Source organism: Python bivittatus, unplaced genomic scaffold (assembly GCF_059951505.1).
Source record: "Python bivittatus isolate LINGU-HERP-01145 unplaced genomic scaffold, Pbiv_v1 ctg000080_np1212, whole genome shotgun sequence".
Classification (NCBI taxonomy): Eukaryota; Metazoa; Chordata; class Lepidosauria; order Squamata; family Pythonidae; genus Python; species Python bivittatus.
Window position 1 is genome coordinate 29,554,407 of NW_028277035.1, and position 24,273 is coordinate 29,578,679.

A 24,273-nucleotide genomic window follows, 5' to 3' on the forward strand; every position below is an offset into this window, starting at 1 on the left:
ATGGGGGTGGAAACATCATGCTTTGGGGCTGTTTTTCTGCAAAGGGACCAGGACGACTGATCCATGTAAAAGAAAGAATGAATGGGGCCATGTATCGTGAGATTTTGAGTGAACACCTCCTTCCATCAGCAAGGGCATTGAAGATGAAACGTGGCTGGGTCTTTCAGCATGGCAATGATCCCAAACACACTGCCCGGGCAATGAAGGAGTGGCTTCGTAAGAAACATTTCAAGGTCCTGGAGTGGCCTAGCCAGTCTTCAGATCTCAACCCCATGGAAAATCTTTGGAGGGAGTTGAAAGTCCATGTTGCCCAGCGACAGCCCCAAAACATCACTGCTCTAGAGGAGATCTGCATGGAGGAATGGGCCAAAATACCAGCAACAGTGTGTGAAAACCTTGTGAAGACTTACAGAAAACGTTTGACCTCTGTCATTGCCAACAAAGGATATATAACAAAGTATTGAGATGAACTTTTGATATTGACCAAATACTTATTTTCCACCATGATTTGCAAATAAATTCTTTAAAAATCAGACAATGTGATTTTCTGGATTTTTTCCCCCATTTTGTCTCTCATAGTTGAGGTAAACCTATGATGAAAATTACAGGCCTCTCTCATCTTTTTAAGTGGGAGAACTTGCACAATTGGTGGCTGACTAAATACTTTTTTGCCCCACTGTATATTATAATTATATTCATTATTTTGGACAGCTGGCATTATATTTATTTGAGTTTTCATGAAAAAATATGTTCAATTGAAACAAGCTTTTTCTTTATAAATATTGGATTGTTAACAGGGAAGGGGGAATGATTTCCCCAAACAAACAAGGAGAAACCACTACCTCCTATGCCTTAGTGTTCAGTTCTGTCCTTCAAGCTTTCAAATCTTTCACTTGTAATTAATAAGACCTTACTGCATAGTGATGCTGGCCCACAAACCACCATTCAAAGGCAAAGTATAGCCTGAAAAGAATTGTGTGCCACTGTTGTAGAGTAATTTAATACATGTTAACTGTATATGTGTTTGTGTATGCATGTACATATAAGCACACTCACAGTCAGATGATAAACACTGAATATTAAGAAGAAGATTTTAATAACAGCAGCAATCCTTATCAAAGCTTCTAACACTAAGAAATAATTTTAAAAATAGCTCTTTTGGTTCATAGGAAAATACTTATTTTGGTTACGCCCAATTAAAATGTTGCTGAACTCTTGTTGGTATTAATGTGTCTGTATTTTGAAAAACTGAGGGCAGAGTAAAGCTTCTATTGAGATTTGGAGATGATAGGTCATGACTCTTTGTTAGCTGTTTGTGTAGTTGTAAAAATATTGGTTCTAAATTATTGAAATTGTCACTGTTTGAAATTGGATAGATTTAAAAGGGAATTGGATAAATTTATGGAAAACAAATCTACCAAGAGCTATTAGTCTTGAAGACTCAACAGGTTGTAGTCAGAATGCCTCCAGATAACTGTGGCAGGTGAACAGTGATTGGGCAGGATATGTCTCCATCTCGTGCTTACTGACACTTCAGAGGATATAGATTGTCCACTGTAAAAAACAAAATGCTGAATTAGGATGGACCTTAGTTTAATCCAGCACAACTTTTCTTGTATTTTTATGTTTTTAATGGCATAGATTATTTTATTTGGGACAGTTTCATAAATGACTCTCAATTAAGAAAAAGTAGAATTTGTACAAATATAAGAACCATTCCTATATATTTGACTTCCTTCATTCTCGAGGATCTGTTTGAATCTTTATTCATGTTTACTCAGAAGTAATGCCTCTTAATTTAAATGGAATTTATTCTTCCAATAAATGGTACAAGTTTGTAGCTTTAATGTACATTGCTTCAGTAATTTCTGCCAGGAGATTTAATGGAAGAACCTTTTTGTCATAGGACAGGCATATATTTCTGCTTGTCAGGTATTGATCTTATGCATTGTAAAAGTTGAGTTCACGTCCAGAGATCATAAATTGAGGACTTCAGTTCTAGTAGATTATAAAATTCATATCTTTATCCAAAACCAGTGTGCCAGTAATTGAAAATTAATTAATCTACTTTGTGTTTTGATTTCCTATGCATTGTTTTATGCTTGATTCAATGCTTAACTACTTACTGTTTTTTCTATAAAATTGCAATAATCAAAAACAAATGTAAAACTTGTGGAAATGTATGAAGTATAGATGCTTTTATGTTTTCAGATATTTTACTCTTTTTAGCATAACTGGAATGATATGTTATCTTTTCTTTTGAAAGAGTTCTTAAAAAGTTGGTTGGCTTAGTTATTTTAATGTTCTATATACTTTAGGAAAAAACTTTAGTAAATTTTTACTTTTGTGAATATTGTGTGTGTGTATTTATACACACACACACACACACACACACACACACATGCTGCCCATACATATATATTTCTTGGGATGGTAAAACTAAAAAATGTTTAATATGGGAAGGTACTTTTAAAAAAAGGTATAATTATGGCAGGAGTGCATGAGGAATTTCTAGATAGCACTAATTGTTATCCTCCATGATAACTCACATAATTACATATGTAGACATATATGTATAATATTGTGATCTGCAGTCTATATTGTGGAGTTGTATTTAAGCATGGAAGACAATTTTTTCTCCATAATTATTAATAAATCCTGGAAATTGGGCTGTTTCAGTGGTTTGTGGAGAACATTGCTGACATAAATCAGTAAAGCTTCTGTATAAGTTTCAGTAAAACTTTATCTTCTGTAGCTTCTATATTTCTATTAAATATATATTTTTTTATTCTAGAAATCAAGGAGGCCACACACATTTTAATTTGCATTTAGCTGAAGAGTTATAATTAAGACTGTTTTTGATTTACTTGCCAGCTGAGCAGTGAATTTCTAGGTGTCCATAGATAACACACTAACATCTCAATCATCCATTTGGATGATGGATGATTGACTTGCATCTTAGGACTGTTACATAGGAATCAGTCCTGAAGTTTCTAAAGAGCTAAGTAGATATTCTATAAATGGTCCATCTATCTCTCTCTTTCTCTGTCTGCATCTGTCAAAAGATATTTGACCTTGCAAAAATAAATCTGAAAGTCTACTGTTTTACAAGTAGGTATGGACGTTAGTATTCACTTGGCCATCCTGTATATATAATCTGATGGATGACCATTGCATGTTTCTCCCTTTCCTTTTATCCCCCAGCCTTCAAAACCCACAACTCCACATGGGATATGTAATTATTTTTACAGTATTACAAATTACAGTAGATCAGCTGAGTAAACTATAATTCGTAAATAGAAACGTTAAAGTTTAGCAAATAGTGGAATTCAGTTGTAATCCTATTGCTTAAAAATATCAATGGCAACATGAAAAATATGCTATAGATAGTCTGAAATATTAACATTAATGTAATACAGGTAATGCAGAACATGAGAGAGAAGTACACTTCTAGGATTGCATTAAAACACCTATAAACTGTATATGCACAATCAGCAATCCCTATCCTGGTTGGATTCAAGCTAGTTTAAGGTGTTGGATTATGTCCTGGGCAACCAGGTTCAATACACCTTCAGTATCTCGCTGAGAGATCTTGAGTCACTCATTATCTCAAAAGGTAATCTGTATCATAGGGTCATTTGGGGGGAAATGTGGAAGAAGGAATCCTGAACTCATGGAGGAAATGTGGAATATAAATCTAACAACCATAGCAGCAAAAAGGCTGCTTTCTATGTTTGCTGGAGCCTTTGCCAGACCAAGGGCAACATGTGAATAAGGTTGTTGGCTATCTATAGCAATATTTTTGTAATATATTGGCAGTAAAATAATTCCTTCCAGATGAGTAATAACTATCAGATATTTGGGTCTTTTGGCTGTAAATAAAACTCTCTCTCTCTCTCTCTCTCCCTCTCCCTCTCCCTCTCCCTCCCTCCCTCCCTCCCTCCTGTCAGATACAGCAAGAGACATGTATTAAATGCAGTTGTATTTCACCCAAAATAATTAAAGAGTGCTGCATGTAAGATATAAAAATGCACACTTTGGAGAAGGACAATACAAGTAAAATTATACATTTATCTAATCCTTTATTTCATCACTAGGTTACAGTGAACAGTGTATTTATGTTTCCTTGCACATTTTGAAGTTTAATTAATGAACAATTACTTTCTTGTATTCATGAAATTCTACATGAGATTCTACATATTTTTATGAATAACTTTGCAATGTAATTATAAATGTCTTTCATACAAGTAGGTTATCGTGCTACAAGTTCAGTATTAAATAAACTCCTGAAAATGTATATCTTCATTATGAATGCCAAATAGGTGGATTCTTCCTTCCCTAAAAAATTATGTAAAAATGTTCCTTGTAAAGGAACAAATGGATTGCTATTGCTAGATTTTAGAATTGAATTAAAATATATTAGTTCTAGTGTTTCTAAAGTTTTTTGCTCCGTGTAAGAAAGTAAGTCTTCCTCTTTGTTGTATAATAAAAAAATGTTGATAGAAGAATTTAAATGAGCATGAGGCAGTGCACTGAATATAATTATGTGCCAGTGTTGTCTGCACATATTCCACTTGATAGGAAAGGGAAAATGTAAATACTCAAATGAAAGGTAATGCTATCTGTTAAAATTTCAGAATAGTTACATATTAAATGTTATTTTGACATCACATCTACTCGGTTCTCTGCCTAATTAGTCTGAATAGTATCCTCTATTTGGAAATGTGTGTCTGAAACTGTTATTGAATGATATAAATCTCTCTTGTGTGATAAATTATTCTTCAGTCAGTAATGTTGTCCATATGGTTGATTGTTACTCAAGTGTAAAAAAGTATTATATCTGTTGATGTAATAGAATATGATCAATCACAATCTTTAAAAATAATACTGTTTTCAGAAAAGAAGTGATTTTTGTTATATAAAACCAGAGTTGATCATTTAGATCAATGTGAAATTTGCAGTATCTGCCATACAGAATGCTTCTATAGCGTGCCCGTTGTCTTTCAGATGAGAGCTCACCTTCTGTAAAAGTATCTCCTAAAATAGTCTATTCCATTGTAAAACAGTTCTTGTAATTAGGAAACTTTAGCCCATTGAATTTAGTTGTCTGGTGGAATGAAAGGGAACTCAGTTCCGTCATCTACAGTCTACACTCAAGTCTCGCCTTAATCTTCAAACTAAAAAATAGTTTTAAGAATTCTTCATTGAATTTGTAGACTCATCACTCATGCTGTGAGACATACAGGAAGCAGCTATATACCGAATCAGATGTTTGGCTCATTTAACCAAGAATTGTTAAATCTGACTGGCATAATCTGCCCAGGTTTTAAATAAGAATTTCCACTTTTATTGAGAGATCATGTTGGTAAACAAAACAGTGTTCTGTCACTAAGCTGTGGCTCATCTTCTCTGGGCATGCTCTAGTTTGTAAGTGTCTTTCTTAAAATATGATGTCCAGAACTAGAAGTATTATTCCAAAGTGAACTGAGTAATGGAATTAAAATAAAACAGGTGTTTCTATCCATGGAACTTAAGTCATTCAATGTTTTAGCAGCTATATCAAACTGCTAACTCATATTTTATTTTGTTGGTTTTGGCTCAGTGTTTCAGCCTATCAAAATTCTTTTGCATCTTGCTTGTATTCTATGATATTGGCTTTACTTCTTAGCTTGTAAGATATCAATTTGATAAGTAAACTTTATTATATTTATTTGAATCCAGATCAGTTGTAGAAATAATTGAACATCACCAAGTATAGAATAGAGCCTGTGACACAGCTATGGATATATTACAGAATTATCATGCAGATTAGGCTTATTTGCACAGTTGATCACACTTACATTTTGCAGGCATTGACATGAATTTGGAGATATCAACATAATTGCATGGAGTGTGTAGAATTATTTAATTATAGTCCAACCATGATATTTATTTATTAAGACCATATATAGAAGGAAAAATATCCCCAGGAGTGATCTTCAAAGATATAAAGTATATTTCTACATGCATGATATAAAATATATTAAACATTGCATTCCTATGTGGAGTATTTGTTACCTGATTCCCAATTGTAGTGCTTTCCCATAGAAATAACAGCAAAATCTTGTATACCAAAGTGTTCTTCAGTATTGCTCCTAAACTGGTAGCCAAACCTGTTCCCTGGAAGACTAAGATAAAGATAAGACTATTTGTACAAGGAATATATAGACTCCTTAGTGACTGAGACTCAGAAGTCTACAAATCTAAATCACTAAGTAGTTTAACTACACAGTCCTTGTTCAGCCTATATATTGTAGCCTTATCTGTATTGATCATAACTGGTATCAAGGAAAAGGTAGGGAGCCATTTTTATGGAGTCAAGTAACTACATAAAATGCTTTAATTATATAGCAGTTCAAGGCTTGGCTTAATTTTCATTTAAATTCTTTAACCTGGCAGATGATGGACATTTGAGTCAGTCTTCGAAGTGCAGCTGAATTGTTGCTGATTTTTATTTTTTATTTTTGTTAAAATTATTATTATTCTACTTTTCTGCTAAAATATTTGAGAGATTAACAAGAATAATTAAAACCAGATTAAAATTATGTAATGTATACATTCACATTATATATAACTATATTGGATGTAATTAAAATTATACAATGTATACATACCAGTCAAAAGGAAAGAATCGTCATCCTTATCCTGATTAACCAAGCCAAGGGCACTGGAAAACAAGTTTTTACTGTCTCTCTGAAAGCTGAAATGAGGCAATGCCAGATATGATTTAGGAAGTAATGAGTTCTACAATATGACTTCAGAGGTGGGAGGTGTTTAGAACGAAGGTTTTAAAATTACGTTTACTGCCTGGACAGTTTCATAAGAAATAATTTAGAGCAACAACAAATGTGGGCAAATCTTTTATCATGTTTTATGTTGACTGTGGGCAGAAGTCCTAAAATGTAAGCAATGAATTAAAATTGGAAGTGGGTGACAGTGCTGTTTGAAATGGAAAATAAAGAAAAATATGCACATTTTTAAAGGATGCTTTAAATAATGTTGATCCATATATTGCATTTTTCTGAGTTTCATCTGAAACATCTCTTTGCTGCTAGCCTTCAAACACTGGGGAATTTTAAAAGCTTTTGAGAAGTTTCATAGAGAATCTTTTTAAATCATAACCTTTTGAGTTCTGCAGGATGATCCATTTCTTTCCATTATGCTATACAGGTAATCCTTGATTTAAGATGGCCAGAATTTCCATCACTAAGCGATGTGGTCATAAAACATGATTGCATCACTTAGCGACGGCAGTCCCTGCAGTCCTGGTTGCCGTTGTTCACCAAATCCCATGGTTGTTAGGTGAGGCAACTTCCTCCTGGCTTCCCACAACCAAAGTCAGTGGGGAAGCTGAGAGGAAGTTGCAAGTCCCAGACCTTGCAAGTGGCTGCTGCCAGGTGTGGGAGGAAACGAGGGGAGGGTGGGGGAGGGTCAGGGAGGGTATGCAAGGGTACAAGGGAGGGTTGGAAGGGTGCAAGGGGGTGTATGAGAGGCATAGCGTAGGATGGGGAGGGTGTGCAAGGGTGCAAGGGGTGGGCAAGAGGTGTGGATCAGGGAGGGTGTGAGAGGGGATGCACAAGAGGCAGGGTGGAGTCGGAGGGTACACAAGGTTGCAAAGGGGTACGTGAGGCGTGTGTTGGGAAGGGTGCGAGGGGTTGCACAAGAGGTGTGGCATGGGTTGGAGAGGATGCACGAGGGTGCAAGGGAGGTGCAGTGAGATACATGGAGGGTGTGTGAGTAGCCGGCGTGGTACAAACGCAGAAGGGCTGGGGGAGGATTCGCGGGTAAGTGTGAACTAGTTGCCAAGTGCCCAGATCACAATCACGGAACTCCAAGGACTGGTCGTAACCACAATTCATTCAGCACCCTGAAGTTCGTAACTTCAAACTGTTGCTTAAGGAATGGTCGTAGGTCGAGGACTATCTGTAGTAAAAATATTTTTGCACTTACACAACTGAATTTTTTAAGCTGCATATTAGTCCTCCCTCTCCCTCTCCCTCTCCCTCTCCCTCTCCCTCTTTTTCTCTTTTTCTCTTTCTTCCACACACATACACTCACAATTTGTTCTGAAATATATCCAGTCAATTATCTGTCATTAATATATGGGCTTCCTGGCCCCAAACTCATATTTGAAACTTGTTTCTTAATAAAGAAATTATCTGTATTTTTCTGTATTTTGCCAAGAAGAAAAATATTGCTACCACCAGCATACATTGAGTAAAATCACTCATGTTTCTGCATCCTTTAGTCATAGATATCTTACTTTTCCATCCAGTATTGAAAACCAGCTTCCCTATATTGCCACATAGATTGTGCACAGTATAATTTAAATAGCTCCATGGTTGCCATGGTTACTACAAAATCTGAAGCTGCACAAGATACAGTAGTCTCAGTTATGAACATTGAGGTACTCCCATATGAAAAATCTTGGAATTCTGAACACCAATTTTAACAGTTTGGGAAAGCTTGATCTTTCTATGTAGGTGGCATTCAGGTGCAAAACCCTAATGTGGGGAATGCAAATTGTCTTGTTTTATTTCTTCTGTATAAAAAATTATTGATTGAGAAAGTGAAACATGTAATTCCATTTTTCTTAGATTACTTAAAAGAAGCAATAACACTAAACAAAATATTTAGTATTCTAAATCACCACACCTACTTTTGTAGATTTTAAAAAATACACAGATGTAAAAAAAATCTCCTTCACAGAGGTGACTTCACAAATGCATCCATGTCATTTTCTTGGCAACAATACAAAGTAGCTTGCCCCTGCCTTTCAAATGTTTTCTTCAGTTTTCCGGTCTAGCTTTTGATTCCAAGCAAGATAAGCTAGGTTCTGCTGTATGGGAGAAATAATTTATTAGATAATAACAAATGGCTGCACTATAATAATATGGTGTGTTTCTCTTTTTGAAGTATCATTTCTTTTCCCTAAACTAATTTAACATAGCAAGTGATTAATTTGTCAGGTTAGTAATATGTGGAAAAGTAGCTAGGTACAGTGCTGCATGAAAAATGCAGTCATTTTGAATTCATACAAGAATTAAAAGTAGTTTCCAATAGTTCGCTTATGCAGATATAGGATGCTATACTATTTGCAGTAATTGGAGTATCTGGTATTTGACATTTATACTGTATGAGAAAATACAGAAACTCTAGTTGTCTGGAGTTCTAGATATCATACAGGTGGGATAAAATAATAATCACAATAATCACCGTAGGCATTGACAAAATCACCATCAGTCAATTGCAAAAGGCAGCTTTACTTTACTTTATCCTTTATCCTGCGACAATACTTTTAACACCATCAAACAACATCTGCCTATCCCAGGTTCTTGGGAAGGACTCGATAGGTGGATAAAAATGCCAAATCCAGTCTAAATATCTGGCTGACTGTGTGAACAACCGTAATAATAATAATATGGTTCCTTGTTACAATTACATCAGAATTTGCACTATAGTTGATGTCTTGTAGATTTTTAGCATGCCATTTACTGTACAGATAATTGTTTTTCTTATCACTGACTTATCTTTAGTTTTCTAGTGTGGTCAATAAATATGTAGGCATTTGGAGGACAGAGTTTAGCAGTATATATTAGTCAGTGCATATAGTCTGTGGGTTAAGAACACCCAGGTTACAGACCCATATTTAAGAACGGAGCCTATTGTAGCAAAATTTGAATTAAATACAGAATGGTTCAAGTTAATTACACAATACTAATTATACAGTATTATACAATAATACTGTTCCAGCTTACGTACAAATTCGACTTAAGGACAGACCTTGGGAATGGAATTTGTTCTTAAACTGGGGACTACCTGTATACATACCTATATTTGGAGTACTGTACTTTGCAATTTATAGTTTTTACATTCATTATTTTACTAGCACAGGAGATTCCTTATTTTGTCAACATTCACTAGTTTAGACTATGAAATAGAGACCCTTATTTTGATGATGTGACTTTTGAAGGTACTTTTACAATGCATAATTAGTATATGGTGAATCTTTCTGGTTTTTATAGCCTATTGGGTTACATTGAGCCGATATGGGTTTTGACTTTTTTTTTAACATGGAAAATTATTCCCAATTTATAGCCCAGAAACTATTATTGATCCTTGAAGTTCTGTAAGTAGTCTTTTGGTATAGGCCGCCTCTGTTCAATACTTTTTCAATGGCTGAAAACTCAGAAGATCACCAAGATTTTGCAAAATTTTTGACAGGATCAACACAGTCTCAGATCTGGGAATCTTGCAGAATTTTAGTGTACTTTTGATTTAATTTTGTGGTCCTGTGGATAACAACTGGGAGTCATGGGACTTGAGGCACAATATTGTTGACCCTGTCTTACAAATCAGTACATTTTAGTGTTATGATTGTGTACATTAAAAAAAAAGTTTGGGAATTACTAACATAGGGAACCATTGGAAACAAGGCACAATTACACAAACGTGTCTCTACTTTCTCTCTCTACTCAGATTATACTGGTTGGCTACAGCACAGTGAACTGCAATGTAAATACGATTGTATACTAGTAAAACTTTACTCTTTCATTCATCTGGTTAACATATATTGGCTGAATTCCTATAAGATTATAGTTTATTCAACGTTTGTTCTTCCATCACTCTTTGTAATTTTATTTTATTCATTCATTCATTCATTTGCAGTGGATGCTTAAGCAGTTCATAACATTTTTAGCATTTGAAGCAGGTTGTTTTCTCCTCATTCTGAATTGCATTTCAAGCCCTTGTCTTGTCTCTTTCCTCAGTTTTCCTAAACCCATATGCCTCAGCTATCAGCCAGGTGTACAGGATATAATGATAACTTTACAGGTACTCCTATTTAGCTACCACAATTGCGACTGGCAACTTGGTTCTTAAGTGAAGCAGTTGCTAAGTGAAACCGTGACTCTGCTTACGATCTTACTTCAGCTTTCCTTTGCTTTGCAGACCTCCAAAGGTCTTAAATACAAGGATTGGTTGCAAGGTTACTTTTTCATCACTCTGGTAACTGCAAATAGTCACTAAACGAGGACTGTGTGTATTTTCCTAAGGGCCATGTATACCATCCTCAGAAAAAACAAATTTTCAGACTACAGCCAGAGTGCTGTCTCTGCAAGGTCTTGCAGTGAATTAGAGATCTTATGCTGTTGGGTTAGACTTTCAAAAGACACCTTAATTTTAAGCTAGCATATAAAGATATTAAATTAATTAAATTACTAATTAAAATAATATCAGTGTAACTGATACTAAAACATTCTTTAGTTAATGCCTTGTTTGTGATTGAAAAATGGAAGGGCATATTAGGTGGCTGCAGGACTAATACTCTTAAATTTCTTGACTTTTTATTCATACAGGCAGTCAGTATAGTAACCTATTTTCATGGGCTTTTGCATTTTAATTTCCTTTTGTTCAAATGGTCAGCTGTGGTGATAAGAAGGCTTAAAAATTCAAAAATGAGATTTTTTGGAAACCTATAAACTTAGCACTCTCTGGTGTTTGATTCTAAATTTCAATTTTATTATGCATATGTTGTTTTGTAAGTACAGGTAGTCCTCACTTAATGACAGTAATTGGGACTGGAATTTCCATCGCTAAGTAATGTGGTCATAAAGTGTGGGATCATGTTGCTGCATTGCTTAGCAGTCACTGGCAGTCCCATGGCAGTCGTTAAACAAGGATTGTGGGTTGTTAAGGGAGGACCTCCTCGCAACTTCCTGCCAGCTTCCAGCAAGCAAAGTCAGTGAGGAGGACGGCAGGAAGTTGCAAGTCCAAGGCACCTTGCAAGCAGGCCAGCAGGCACGTAAATGGCTTTTGCCAGGTGGGGGAGGATGTGTAGTGGTGCACACAAACAATTTTGGGCCTGAGGGTAGCTGCTGCCAGGTGGGGGAGGGCACACAGGTAGGTGCAGAGGTGTGCATGAGTGATTTTGGGCCAGGGGTGGCTGCTGCTGGGTGGGAGAGGGCGCACAGGCGGCCAGCAAGATGTGGAGTGAGCGTGGCAGGGCTATGGATGGCTGCCGCTGGGCGGGGGAGACTTACTGGAATAACTTGCGACTTTCTCTGTCGGCTTCCCCATTGACTTTGCTTGTGGGAAGCTGGTGAGGAAGGTTACATATGGTGACACTACAACTGTTTTAAGTGCGAGCTGTTTGCCAAGTGCCCAGATTGCGATGATGTGACCATAAGGGTGATGTGATGGTCAGAATTTTGAGGACTGGTCATAAGTACCACTTGTTCAGCACCGTTGCAACTTTGAATGGTCACTGAACGAGTGGTTGCTAAGTGAGGACTATCTGTATTATATAGCACATGGGTATGGTCCTACTACTTTCTAGATAATTTTATACATTTGATGAAGTAGAATGTAGCTTAATACTTTATTTAATACAAAACAGATCTGATTGTATAAGTGCCATTTGTACATGACTAGAAAAGGAAATATTTTGTAGTTAATGTATTTCAGAATATTGAAAATTGTTGCATGTACATATGTTTTTAAGAATGTTCATAATAATTCTTTGAGATAGATCCCTGATACAGAACTGAAGCGAAAGCCAAATTCACTTGGTGAGTTTATTCAAGATCCTAGAATTCAATGTCACTGTTGGTTGAACCACTTTGATAATTGCAACGAGAAAGTGTATGAATGGAAGATGCATCTTACTGTATTTTTTGTTTGATTTTTATTTCTTTGAATATAATTTTGAACAGCAGTTGTTTTCATGTTACCCACGTGTTTCATAAAAAGAGGTGAATAAATATACTTTATAAGGTGTAAAAAGTGCAGTTAAAAGATGCCTGAGATCTATAAAACTCTGGCACAAAGAAGGATGGATGATATTAAAGACAATCAAACAGTTGGTAGTCATCTTGAGGAATTTCAAGACTTATTTCTTGTATTGTGAGTGGGATATCTATTTATATATCCCCCACAATCTAAGAAAAGTAAATACTTATTTGTTTGATTTACATCCTGTCCTTTAACTGTCCTGAGTAGTCAGGATTGTTAACAGAATTTTTAAAATGAACAGGATAAAAAAATGAAAGTAAACACTAAAATGGGTACTAAAATAATTTGACAGTTAAAGGACTGGTGAAACATCGGCTGTATAGATTTAAAAAAAAAAAATACCGGGGGCACAAGAGTACGCTCTCAAGAGTGTGTTCCGTATCTTGAGAGCACCACAGAAAAAGTCCCTGCTAGTAAGGGCAAATTCAAAAGGGTCTTTCCAAGATAGAGAAATACACCACTGTAACTTGTAATTCTGCTAGTTAGGTTCTGCTATGTAATTAGTATTCTTCTTAGAAAAAAGAGAGTTCCTGAAATAATTACGGCTTTGTGAAATACAGTATATTAATAATCTATACCACTTGTGGGGGGGAATGGAATATACATGGGAAGGAAGCCTTTTCAGGCAGCTGAGCAAATAATACTGTGTTGGAAGAATGTTTGTAATGATCTGGCTAGGGTGGGGGGGGGGGGGGCAAATCTGCTTCTGCGAAGCCTGTTTGATTCACAGAGTTTGTCTTTTCAGATATTCACAGTTAAATAAGTATGCTGCATTATACTGAGTAAACTTGATTCAGAACTTATTCTGCAGTTCGTTTTAACAACTGTTGGCATCATGTTTGTCTATGATAACAGTGTAGTTCACCTGCACAGGTAGCTCAGTATATGAACAATAAATACATATAGAAAATAGAGACTGAAAATTACATTGGGATGAGATGCTAGAACAGCAGGAAATACAAAGCCTTTTTGTATTTTGCTTTTACTTTGTGAACTATTGTAAAAGCAGTTTTGATCAGAAAGCAGGTTTGATGTATCAGGCATATGCTTATTTAATACTAATATTTATGTGTAGTAACTTTCAGTATCTAGAATTATTAGCTCGTTTGCTCATGCATCCCTGCATGATTTCCCATGATAATAATACTATATATCTAATAGAGCCAATATTAGGTACTTAGGCACATTCAAACAGAACAGCTAGAATGTCATACTATATATAGGGTGTTATGGTTCAGAACTTGACTTTGTGATTCCCTAAAGAGGTCACATCAATGCATATCAGATAGTCATCTGATGAGCGGTCTGAAATCCAATTCTCAGTTAGGGAAATGATCACTTTCCATCCCCAGCCTGCCTGCTTTTTATTTTAAGCAGGCTGACATTCTGTCCAATCTGTTGGAAGCTGATTTTGCTGTTACTATCCAAATTTGGAAACTTCCTAATGTCCTTGGAACAATTTCACTAATTCGCATCTGCTGTTCCTTAGCAGAAGTATTCTGAAAAATACTGTTTTAGAGATTTTCATTCTGAGCTCAATTTTCTTTTCTTTTTTTTAAAGTTAACACTTTCATCTGATTTTGAAATGAGCTGAAATGAACAACTCAGAATGCATCTGAAATCTTTTCAGTGGAAAAGAAGTGTTTTACTACATCATCTCAGCTAGAGGCACTAATGCATATCTTAAAATGCAACTTTTTAATAATAATCATGTAGAACACTCTGCTCCTGAACCAGATATTTTAATTTTATATTGAACTATGGGGGATATTTCAAAATTGAGATAACCTGTATTTATTGTCTTAAGGATATAATAATGGTTTTAATAATTTTGATTATGTGTCATCAAGTTGTTGTCAACTCTTAGAGACCATATAGATAGATTTTCTTCATGACAATCTGTGCCTAACCTGGTCTTTCAGGTCTTCCAATAGTGAACTCTTGTCTTCCTTCCACCTTTTCCAGGGTTAGAATCTTCTCCAGAGTGCTGGGTCTTCACATAATGTGTCTGAAGTCAGAAAATTTGAGTTAGAACTCTGGGTTGATTTGTTTGACAATCCATGTGTTTGTTTTTTGGCTATCCACAGTATTCTCAAGAGTCTTCTCTAACACACTTGAAAAGCATCAATATTCTTCCTTTCCTGCTTTTTCAGAGTTCAGCTTTCACTTTCATAGAGTGTCACAGGGAATACCATTGTTTCCACTATTCTGATCTTCGTAGATATAGGTAGTTCGCAGCGTCTGAATATTTTTTCCAAGGCCTTCGTGACTGCTCTACTAAATGCTGGTCTGTGACATATTTCTTGACTGCTTGTTCCTTTACTCTTGACGGTTGATCCTAAAAGGCAGAAACTGTCTACCACTCTGATATCTTCCACATTATAATTGACATTTTTTACTGAAGTTGCAAACAGATATATATGACAATATGTTATTAAGCTGCTGTGAAAATGAGAATACAATATAATTGCAAATCTCATAAAATTTAGCAAGTGAATGCTTTACAAAGGAACATTTTAAAGATGATTCCACACACTTTTGTTTGACTTCAAATGATGATGTATTTTCTGGGAATTATTTTTAAGAATAACTTTTGTTTGAGCAGCTCTGTATATTGTAGTGGAATCTGCGACTACAGATAACGTTGGATTGCAGCTTCTGTTATTCCTAATCATTGCTAAGAGGGCTATAAAGGTATTAGATTCAATATCCACTTTGTCTACTCAACAGATTAAAGCAACTAAAATATTTTAATACATGTAAGTACTCCAACAAAAGGCAACTTGGTGCTTGTTGGGACTAATGTGTCCCTGAATACCTTTCTACCACATGTGTATTTAAAAAAAAAATTAAAAAGGTACTCTGATATGCTGAAAAGCAAACATCATTCTATTAATAACATATGCAAAATAATAAAAAAAATCTACTAAATTTTAATTATGTAAGTCAGAATCAACAATTCCTATATACATTTGTATTCCTCTGTGCACATTCTCTTTTTATTAGAGAAATCATAATGCATAAAAAGTTCCCAGTGTTTTAATCAATTTAGCATACCTTCTTTTGTCACCTTCAATTTTAAAGTTTTGAGACTTCTTGTATACCGAAAGGTCTTATTACTACTTTCAGCAGTACTGTTTTTGTGAGCCTACAGCTCACTGGAGTAATGCACTCACAGGCCGAAAGGAATTCCAGGTAGCTAAGCAAGACGATGCTCCAGTTATCCTCTTGGACCCTGGCTATGTGGAGTCAAGACTTGAGCAAATCTTGGTGACTTTGTCAGTGAAATGTTGTGCTAACTGATCACAGCAACAGGGCCGGGGCACCTGATGTTTGCTGTTCTTAACAGGGAATTGACCACCTGGAACATGGCCTCAGGACAATAACTCTCTGACGCAGTAAGAGAGGAGATGTAACGGTATTTTGCCTTTCTTATTACCACACATGTCATTGTGTTCAACCAGATTCACTTTTTATCTTTCACCGCACGTGCCTGAGTGATGCTTCTATCACTTCATCTGCTACAGGCTCTCAGTAAACCAAGGAGCCATCCAAAATTGGCCGAGAGAGAGAGTGACAGTTCAGGGCAATTTTATCAAGGGCTTGGGTTGCCTCACAATGCAACAATGAGCCATGCTCTCACCAGATTCACCTGCTAGATTGTCAAGAAACTCCCTGAGCACTGCTGGAAGCCACCCGGGTCGATGAGATGCCTGGGGTGGACCATATATAGTATATGGATAGTCTACAGAATATGTAGTCTATGTATAGATTATAATATATAGTCGATTGTCTTGTATAGATTTTTCTGTTCTATACTATTCAGTAACATGGTCAAATTCATTTATATTTAAATGGAGTACTTTAAAATTACCTTTTAAATAATAGTAAATTCTCAGCAATTCTGGAATAGAGAGTATCACTTTCAGAAATACTACTTCCATTATTTAATTTGAAAGGGCTATATGTTGTAGATAGTGACTCTACAAATAGCATGGGAGGGAGTAATTATCTGCACTGTTCTGAATCTAAATAACATCTCCTTGACCAGAGGTGGTTGTTGGAGTGTTAACATCCTTGTTATACTTATCTTTCTAAGGAGAATTGCGTTTCTTGTATGAAGGGATTATTAATCATTTAGTGATTTGAGGCATCATCATCCAACTGCAAATTAATTAACTTTATTGGCCTAGCATCAATTAGGGTGTCAAGATCAATCAGCATGGTTTAGCTGAATGCACTTCACTGACATGAAATTTTCTCCCATCTATTTTCTAGTTGCTTTCTTAAGTCCTCTACAGATTTTTTTTTGGGGGGGGGCTGTTTTCCTTCTGGCAGTATATAAGAATTCAAAAGTTAATTTCCTGCTGGTTTTAAATTAGATTGGTTCCAAGAACTATTCTGTGTTTCTGAGTGGAGTATTTTCATTACTTCACTTTTGATGTATAACCTTATCCTCATTAAAATTCTTATTTCAATTTCTTATTTTTGCTGGTAATATTTGTATACATTGTATACTTGTATACAGGGCCCAATGTGGGACAGTGGTCACATACCTGACCTGGTTTTCTTGTCGGAGCAGTAGCAGTGTGCTCTGGAATTGGGGGAGCTCTCTGTGGCTTTCCTGTCATAGTCAGGTCATGCTCTGATAACCATGGGATTTTCTAGTACTCCCCACCCCCTCAGGGAGGCAGGACTCATTCAAATGGTCCACTCCTCGTTGACTGGTGGACCCTGTGGGGCTTCAAAGGGAGCTGGGGGTTATTCCTAAGGGTCTGCTGCATGGTCCACCTGCGATCCTGGTTGTCACCTGGAATAGGAGGATGACCGAGGACTTGGATCGGATCGCACCCATGTAGCCTCTCTGCTTTTGTGGATCCTGTCACTCTCCATGGTTTATGGAAGAGCTGCAGGAGAAGAAGTGAATTAAGAGATGCCCAAAGAGCTGCTGGCAGAAAATGAAGAACAAACTTGACCAAATGTGGGTGAGAGCTGCTATTAAGGCCAACCGTGTGGCAGTAAGGATAGCAAAGCATCAGTACTTCTCCGCCCTTATTGCATCCATGGATAGCTGACCGGCGGCCCTGTTTAGGGTGACCAGAGCCCTCTTGGGTAGAAGGGACTCTGGCATACACTTTCAGGGCCATGCAGAGGAGTTTGCAGAGGATCTGTCAGACAAAATCACTTGGATTCGTTCCCAGATGGACACCAGCCTTGGTACAGGTCCTGTGGAGATGCCTGGGGCATAGTCTTGTCATGTTGTCTGGGAGGAATTTGAACCTATTGGATCCGAGGAAGCAGAGAGGGTCCTTTTGACTGTAAGCTTGGCCACCTGCTTATAAGATCCATGCCCTTCCTGATTGGCAAAAACTTTCAGGAAGGTGACATGTGGTTGGGTTTCAGTGGTGGTCAATTCTTCTTTGAGAGAGGGGATGATGCCAGCACCCCTTAAAGAGGCATTAGACTGCCCTCTCCTCAAGAAGTCGTTGCTGGACCCAACCATTCTGGACAATTTTTGTCCAGTATCTGTGATGGACTGGAATGGTGGGAGGGGAGTAAAGAATGTGCTCTCATCTCCAGAGGAGCGAGGAAGAGATAAGCGGAGGAGACTGGCACCTCCCTAAGAAATTCCATCGGTGTGAACTGGCTGAGCCTGGGAACTGGTTTCATTCTGGGAAGATTCTTGTTAAGGGGTTGTAGCTAATAAACCTTGCTGGATTGATTCTGTATGGTCTCCTGGAGTTCCTTGGGCTAGGCCTGACAGTATCCAATCTTCCCTTTTTAGGGAAGTTTGTTGAGAAGGTGGTTGTGCAACAGCTTCAGATTGTCCTGGATGAAGCGGATTATCTGGATCCCTTTCAGTCGGGCTTCAGGCCTGGGTATGGGACTGAGACAACATTGGTTGCGCTTTTTGATGACCTCTGGTGAGAGTGAGATGGGGTAGTGTGTTCATCCCTGCTCTTCTTGACCTCTCAGCAGCCTTCAATACCGTCAGCCATGGTATCCTTCTGGACCAGCTGTGTGGGTTGGGACTATGTGGGTTGGGAAGGAAGCACTGTATTGAGCTTCCTTCCTCAGTGGCTGATTTCAGTCAGTGTTGATTGGGGGTGAGAGGTCCCACCTTTGGCCCCTAAATTGTGGGGTGCCACAGGGTTTGGTACTCTCTCCACTGCTATTTAGCATCTACATGAAGCTGCTGGGTGAGGTCATCCATAGCCATGGGGTGAGATGTCATCAGTATGCTATATACCTCTGCCCCTGTTGAAGTAAGTGATGCTGCCAACATCCTGTCTCGGTATCTGGAGGCTGTAGGAGTTTGGATGGGGAACAACAGGCTTCAGCTCAACCCTGGCAAGAGTGAGTGGCTTTGGATTTTGGGGCCACCTGGATCTAGGAATTTACCATCTTTGGTTCTGGATGGGGTTGAATTTCCCCAGACAGACCTGGTGCGCAGTCTGGGGGTCCTTCTAAACTCACGACTCTTGCTTAAAGAGCAGGTGGCAGTTGTGGATAGGAGGGCCTTTGCACAGCATCAAGTTGTACCAGTTGTGCCCATTGCTGGATCAGGAAGCTCTACACTCAGTCACTCATGCTCTGGTCACCTCCCATATGGATTACTGTAACACGCTCTACATGGGACTGCCTTTGAAGAGTATTTGAAGCTTCAGTTGGAGTAAAATGCAGCAGTGCAGGCAGTTATGTGCACACATATAACTGCGCACGTTACACCTCTGCTCCACTAGCTGCATTGGTTACCAGTTTGCTTCCAGGTCCAATGCAAGGTGCTGGTGATAACCTGTAAAGTCCTACATGGCATGAGGCTGGGTTATTTGAGGGACTGCCTCTCCCCAGTGACATCTACCATCCCATCAGGTCCAGCAGAAGAGGCTTGTTGTGGGTTCCATCCACTAGAGAATGTCATCTGGTGAGACCCAGGAGGAGGGCCTTTTCTACTGCTGCACCCACCCTATGGAATATAATTCCCTCTGAGGTTAGGCTGACTCCAACCTTGATGGCCTTCCGAAAGGGCCTGAAGATCTGGCTTTGCCATCTGGCCTGGGAATCAAGGAGTGGTGTATTGTCCATAAAATGGTTGTATGTTTTGTGAATTATTGTACTCTCCTGATGATTGTATTGCATGGTTTTAATTGCTTTTAATTGTTTTAAAGTATTGTTTGTATGGTTGTTTTATTCTGTGTCATTTGGTATTGTTTATGTTTTAATTCTAAGCTGCCCAGAGTCACAAATGTGAGATGGGCAACTATATAAAATGAATGAATGAATGAATGAATGAATGAATGAATGAATGAATGAATGAATGAAATATATATATATATATACCTTAGTTGTTATCTTGACTTCTTACTAATCTTAATCCTTCTTGAATGGACATGTGGAAGTCTGTCTAAATACCAAGTGGGATTTTATTTTATTTTATTTTATTTGTAAACTATAGTTTTGGGTCAATATCATAAAGAAGAAAGTTTGAAATTCTAAAGTCTAAATTCTTAAATTAGCTGGATTAATTTAATCACTTCTAAGATTGAATAATTTGTGCTAATAAATTCTTAATCTGTCTATATAGCTCTTAATATGACTGTGCAATGCATTTGGAAGGGCTCCTTTGCCAAACGGGTTTATGTAAGTGAAGCATCTTAACTTGAAGTGTAAAAGCAGCTGCATTCTGGAAAGATTGAAGGCTGTCCCTGGTTGTCTGCACATGCGTGTGTGTGCACAGACAACCTTTCTACTGGGATTGCCAGCATCACAAAGTGACTGTGTGTGCCCATAAACACAGAGACAGCCAGGGACAGCATTCAAAGTAGCTTTATGAAAAAGCATCCTGTTCAGATAGTTTGCATGGTCTGAGATCTTAGTACATTTTTTTATTACTATTCCCAGAGCATGTGATTTAACAAATCTTGGTTGCAGGATTAATGTTTGTATTCTGCTCTGTTCTGGATACATGCATTATATTACATAAAACAACCTAGTTTTCTCTCAAGTTTGTTTCTTATTTTTTTCTGTGAGAATACTTGTTTGATATAAGAGCCATGTTTCTGTTATTTTCATTTAATACACCAACAGTTTTAATTGTTTGAGAAATCATTAAATAAAACTGCCAATTCCATAGCAAGCTTACATTTTTTCTCTAACAATTCTTTAAGAACCCCAAGATCAAATTGTAAATTTAAGGATTTGGATTAGCATTTATTCAAAACTGAGGCTGAAGCTTGTAAGGCCTTGATCTCCCAAGTTGATTTATTCATAGCTTTCATTGTTCACTGCCCAGAGTCACTTGTCTGAGATGGGCGGCTATAGAAATTGAATAAAATGATTGATTGATAGATAGATAGATAGATAGATAGATAGATAGATAGATAGATAGATAGATAGATAGATAGAAGGTTCTAGAGGTCCATTTGTGACATCCATTTGTGACATAAATATCCATCTGTTCTAAAGGCATAAATCTATTAGATATTGGTATTTTGACCATCAATGTGGGGTTGATTAAAACTATTTGTCTAATCAATCTACTTTGCAATAGGCAACAGGGCATAGTAAGTTCATACAATTTATCTGGATAAAACTCCTCAAATTAAATATCAAATATTAAAAATAAAACTAAAAATTTAATCTATACATGCAAAAAAACCTTATCAATATTAAAATATCCAAGCTTTTAATATTAACTTACATAACACACACATGTGTATATCATATATATACACACACACACATATAAATGAAATACATAAAAATAGAAATAATAAATAAGCATTTTTAAGGTAAACATGAAAAGAAATAGGTACTGTTTCCCAGAGCTTGCCTTCTGTAGGTGGGTATTCATTCCTAAGAACGAAGTAATCCTTATACTTAAAATTTACCTCCAATTACTTTCATAAAACTTTCCCCTAAAACATCAAATATCCTGAAATGTCTAGTAGACACCAAGTAGCTCAACCATTTATTTCTCAGTAGTAAAAGAACAGACAACACAGCCCCAGATATCCAACCCCAGATAGTCCCAAGTATTCTTTATAAAGAGCTATTCAACAGCAAAGTAAACCACTTAAGTACCAGCAACAAAATAGCAACAGGGACCAAAGTATAAAGGTATACCACATAAGCTTTATTTCCAGCTAGTTTCTTTTAAAATATCAACATGGCCACTATCTTTGACTTGTCTGTTGCCTCTGTTGCAGCTTGTTTCATCGTCCTCCTACCTTCTGAAAGTAGTCTACAAATTAACTTACGTTCAGTATCAATTTGGGAAAGGTCTACAAGTCTTAACAAACTTTAGACAAAACAAGATAAAAGAATAGGTCTGAGTGAATACCAAGATGAACCTTTCAGTTTGCTAAGGTGTTCATTTTGGCATTCACTCAGACTCCATTGTAATTCTACTTGTATTTGGTGATGTCAACCCAATGGCAATAATAATTTCCCAAATGTTTAAATTACAACAAAACTTTCATTTATTTTGAAAATGTGTCTCCCTGGATTATTTAATTACATTAAAATAGTAATCCGTGATGTTTTCCTCAATTGCTAATCTTTTAAAGCCCTTGAGGACATGCAACCCTGTATTCTTATCTGCAGAAATTTGCCATTCAGGGGTAAGTTCATATATTGCCAGTAAATTATTTCTTCTCTCTGAAAAGATGCTTTCTACTCTGAAGAAGAAGAAGTGAGTTGTTCACTTGTGTTTTTTAAATTACTGTCAAATTATTTCCAGGTTAGAAAGAACATGAATTGCTTGAATTTGCAATCCTGCTTAACTGTGATCCCCCCCCCTTTTTTTTCTCCTTCCAGCTTCCAGCAGACCTTACCAAGATGCACCTCACAGATAGTCAACATCCACAGGTAACACATGTCCCTTCAAGCCAGTCTGGCTGCAGCATTGCCAGTGATTCTGGGAGTAGCAGTTTATCAGACATCTATCAGGTAAATCTGAAACTCTTTTATTTTCATAAAAAGATGTATAGTTTATTGAAATATTCCACAGAATAGAGGAAGTATAGCATTGCTTTTTGTCAAATGTGGCTTTTCTCCTCTCCAGCAGCCAACACCCAGTCACACAGGGATTTACACCAGGCAAATGATCAAGCATAAAACAATACCTTAGTCAAGGAACTACCAAGGAGAAAACCACACCTCCACCAGCACTGGCAGGGCAAGCTACTGTATATAAACAGGGAGCAAATCCCACACTCACTAGCACTAGTCAGGTAATGAAACGTCCGCAAGGAAACAGTCAAGCTCAGAGAGCACCAAGGACTCCACAGTTCTCTCTTAATTTCTTTTAATCCCCATCAGAATGATAAAGACAATGAGCATCTCAAAGCATATTGAGATTTTGATTTGTAAAATGCTTTAGCAAAATAAAACGAGACCATAGTAATATATTGTAGTGTTATGTCAGTCAAAGTGATGTGTACTACACTTAAGGGAAAAACTTCCATGTATAAAATCAGAATGTTCAGTCTTTATTTCCAAGCTGCCATTAACCACACCTCCATTGTTGGAATACAATAAGGAAAGCAGTGATGTTTGGTTTAGGAAAATCCTGTGCTCTCATGGCTATGGAATCTTGAAAACAATTGAGTCACCCAGCACCATTATACACGCTGCTGGCAAATGGCAAATTAGAAAGAACATGATTTGAATTGATTATCTTTTGTTATTTGCAAATAACTTTAATTGGAAACTAGTCACAAGTTTTTAACATGGAATTAATGAGGTAATAGATGGAAATAGTTTAAATGGAAAAGATTTTATAAATCCATTAGTGTGACAATTTAGTCACTCATAAGCTGTTTGCACTATAGCAAGGAAAGATAACACTATTTAAATAATAAAAATAGACAGGTATTTAAAATGTGTAATAGTATAAATGCTAAAGATTTGAATCTAACCTGTGAAGATGAAGAGGCTGGAATCCTTTAGTCAGCTGACTAAAGCTAGGCTAAGCTAAAATAGAGTGGAGTAGTTAGCAGTTCAGTTACTGTATTGTGGAAATGAACACAACTATGTTTTACTAACTCAGGTTTAGGGATTAGGTGAATCCAACCAAGATTCACCTGGTCTTGTATTTGGTTTCCTATCCCCAATTCAGCCAACCCCTTCTGAACATGCTGCTGCATTTGGAAAGGGGGGAAATAATGCTGGAACATAAACTGTAAGCAAAGCAAAACAACAAAATTGTATTTGCGAACTCATATAGCTCATTAGTAGAATATATTCATTTCACATTGAAGAATACTAGATTTTGTTTCTTGTATCTCCTAGAAAGACCTGGAAGGAAAGCACAGAGTAGGAATAGATACTGCTGGAACTGTAATGCACAATTGGGCATGCTGATCTCACAGAGTGAACTTCAACACATCCGGAGAACCATAGATTATATAGCAGTGCCAGACAGTAGAGATACTGTAA

The 24,273-nt window shown here is 37.0% G+C and overlaps 1 protein-coding gene across 6 annotated transcripts in view; it reads left to right on the forward strand.

The window, feature by feature from the left end:
• RAPGEF6 (Rap guanine nucleotide exchange factor 6) overlaps positions 1–24,273 on the forward strand; it is a 163,861-nt gene that overhangs the window by 80,256 nt on the left and 59,332 nt on the right. For all 6 annotated transcript variants that reach the window (XM_025168498.2, XM_088133741.1, XM_007420950.3 and 3 more), the window contains one exon: positions 22,651–22,782. In XM_025168498.2, the coding sequence (XP_025024266.1) occupies positions 22,651–22,782 (132 nt within the window). The remainder of the gene's footprint in view (positions 1–22,650; positions 22,783–24,273) is intronic.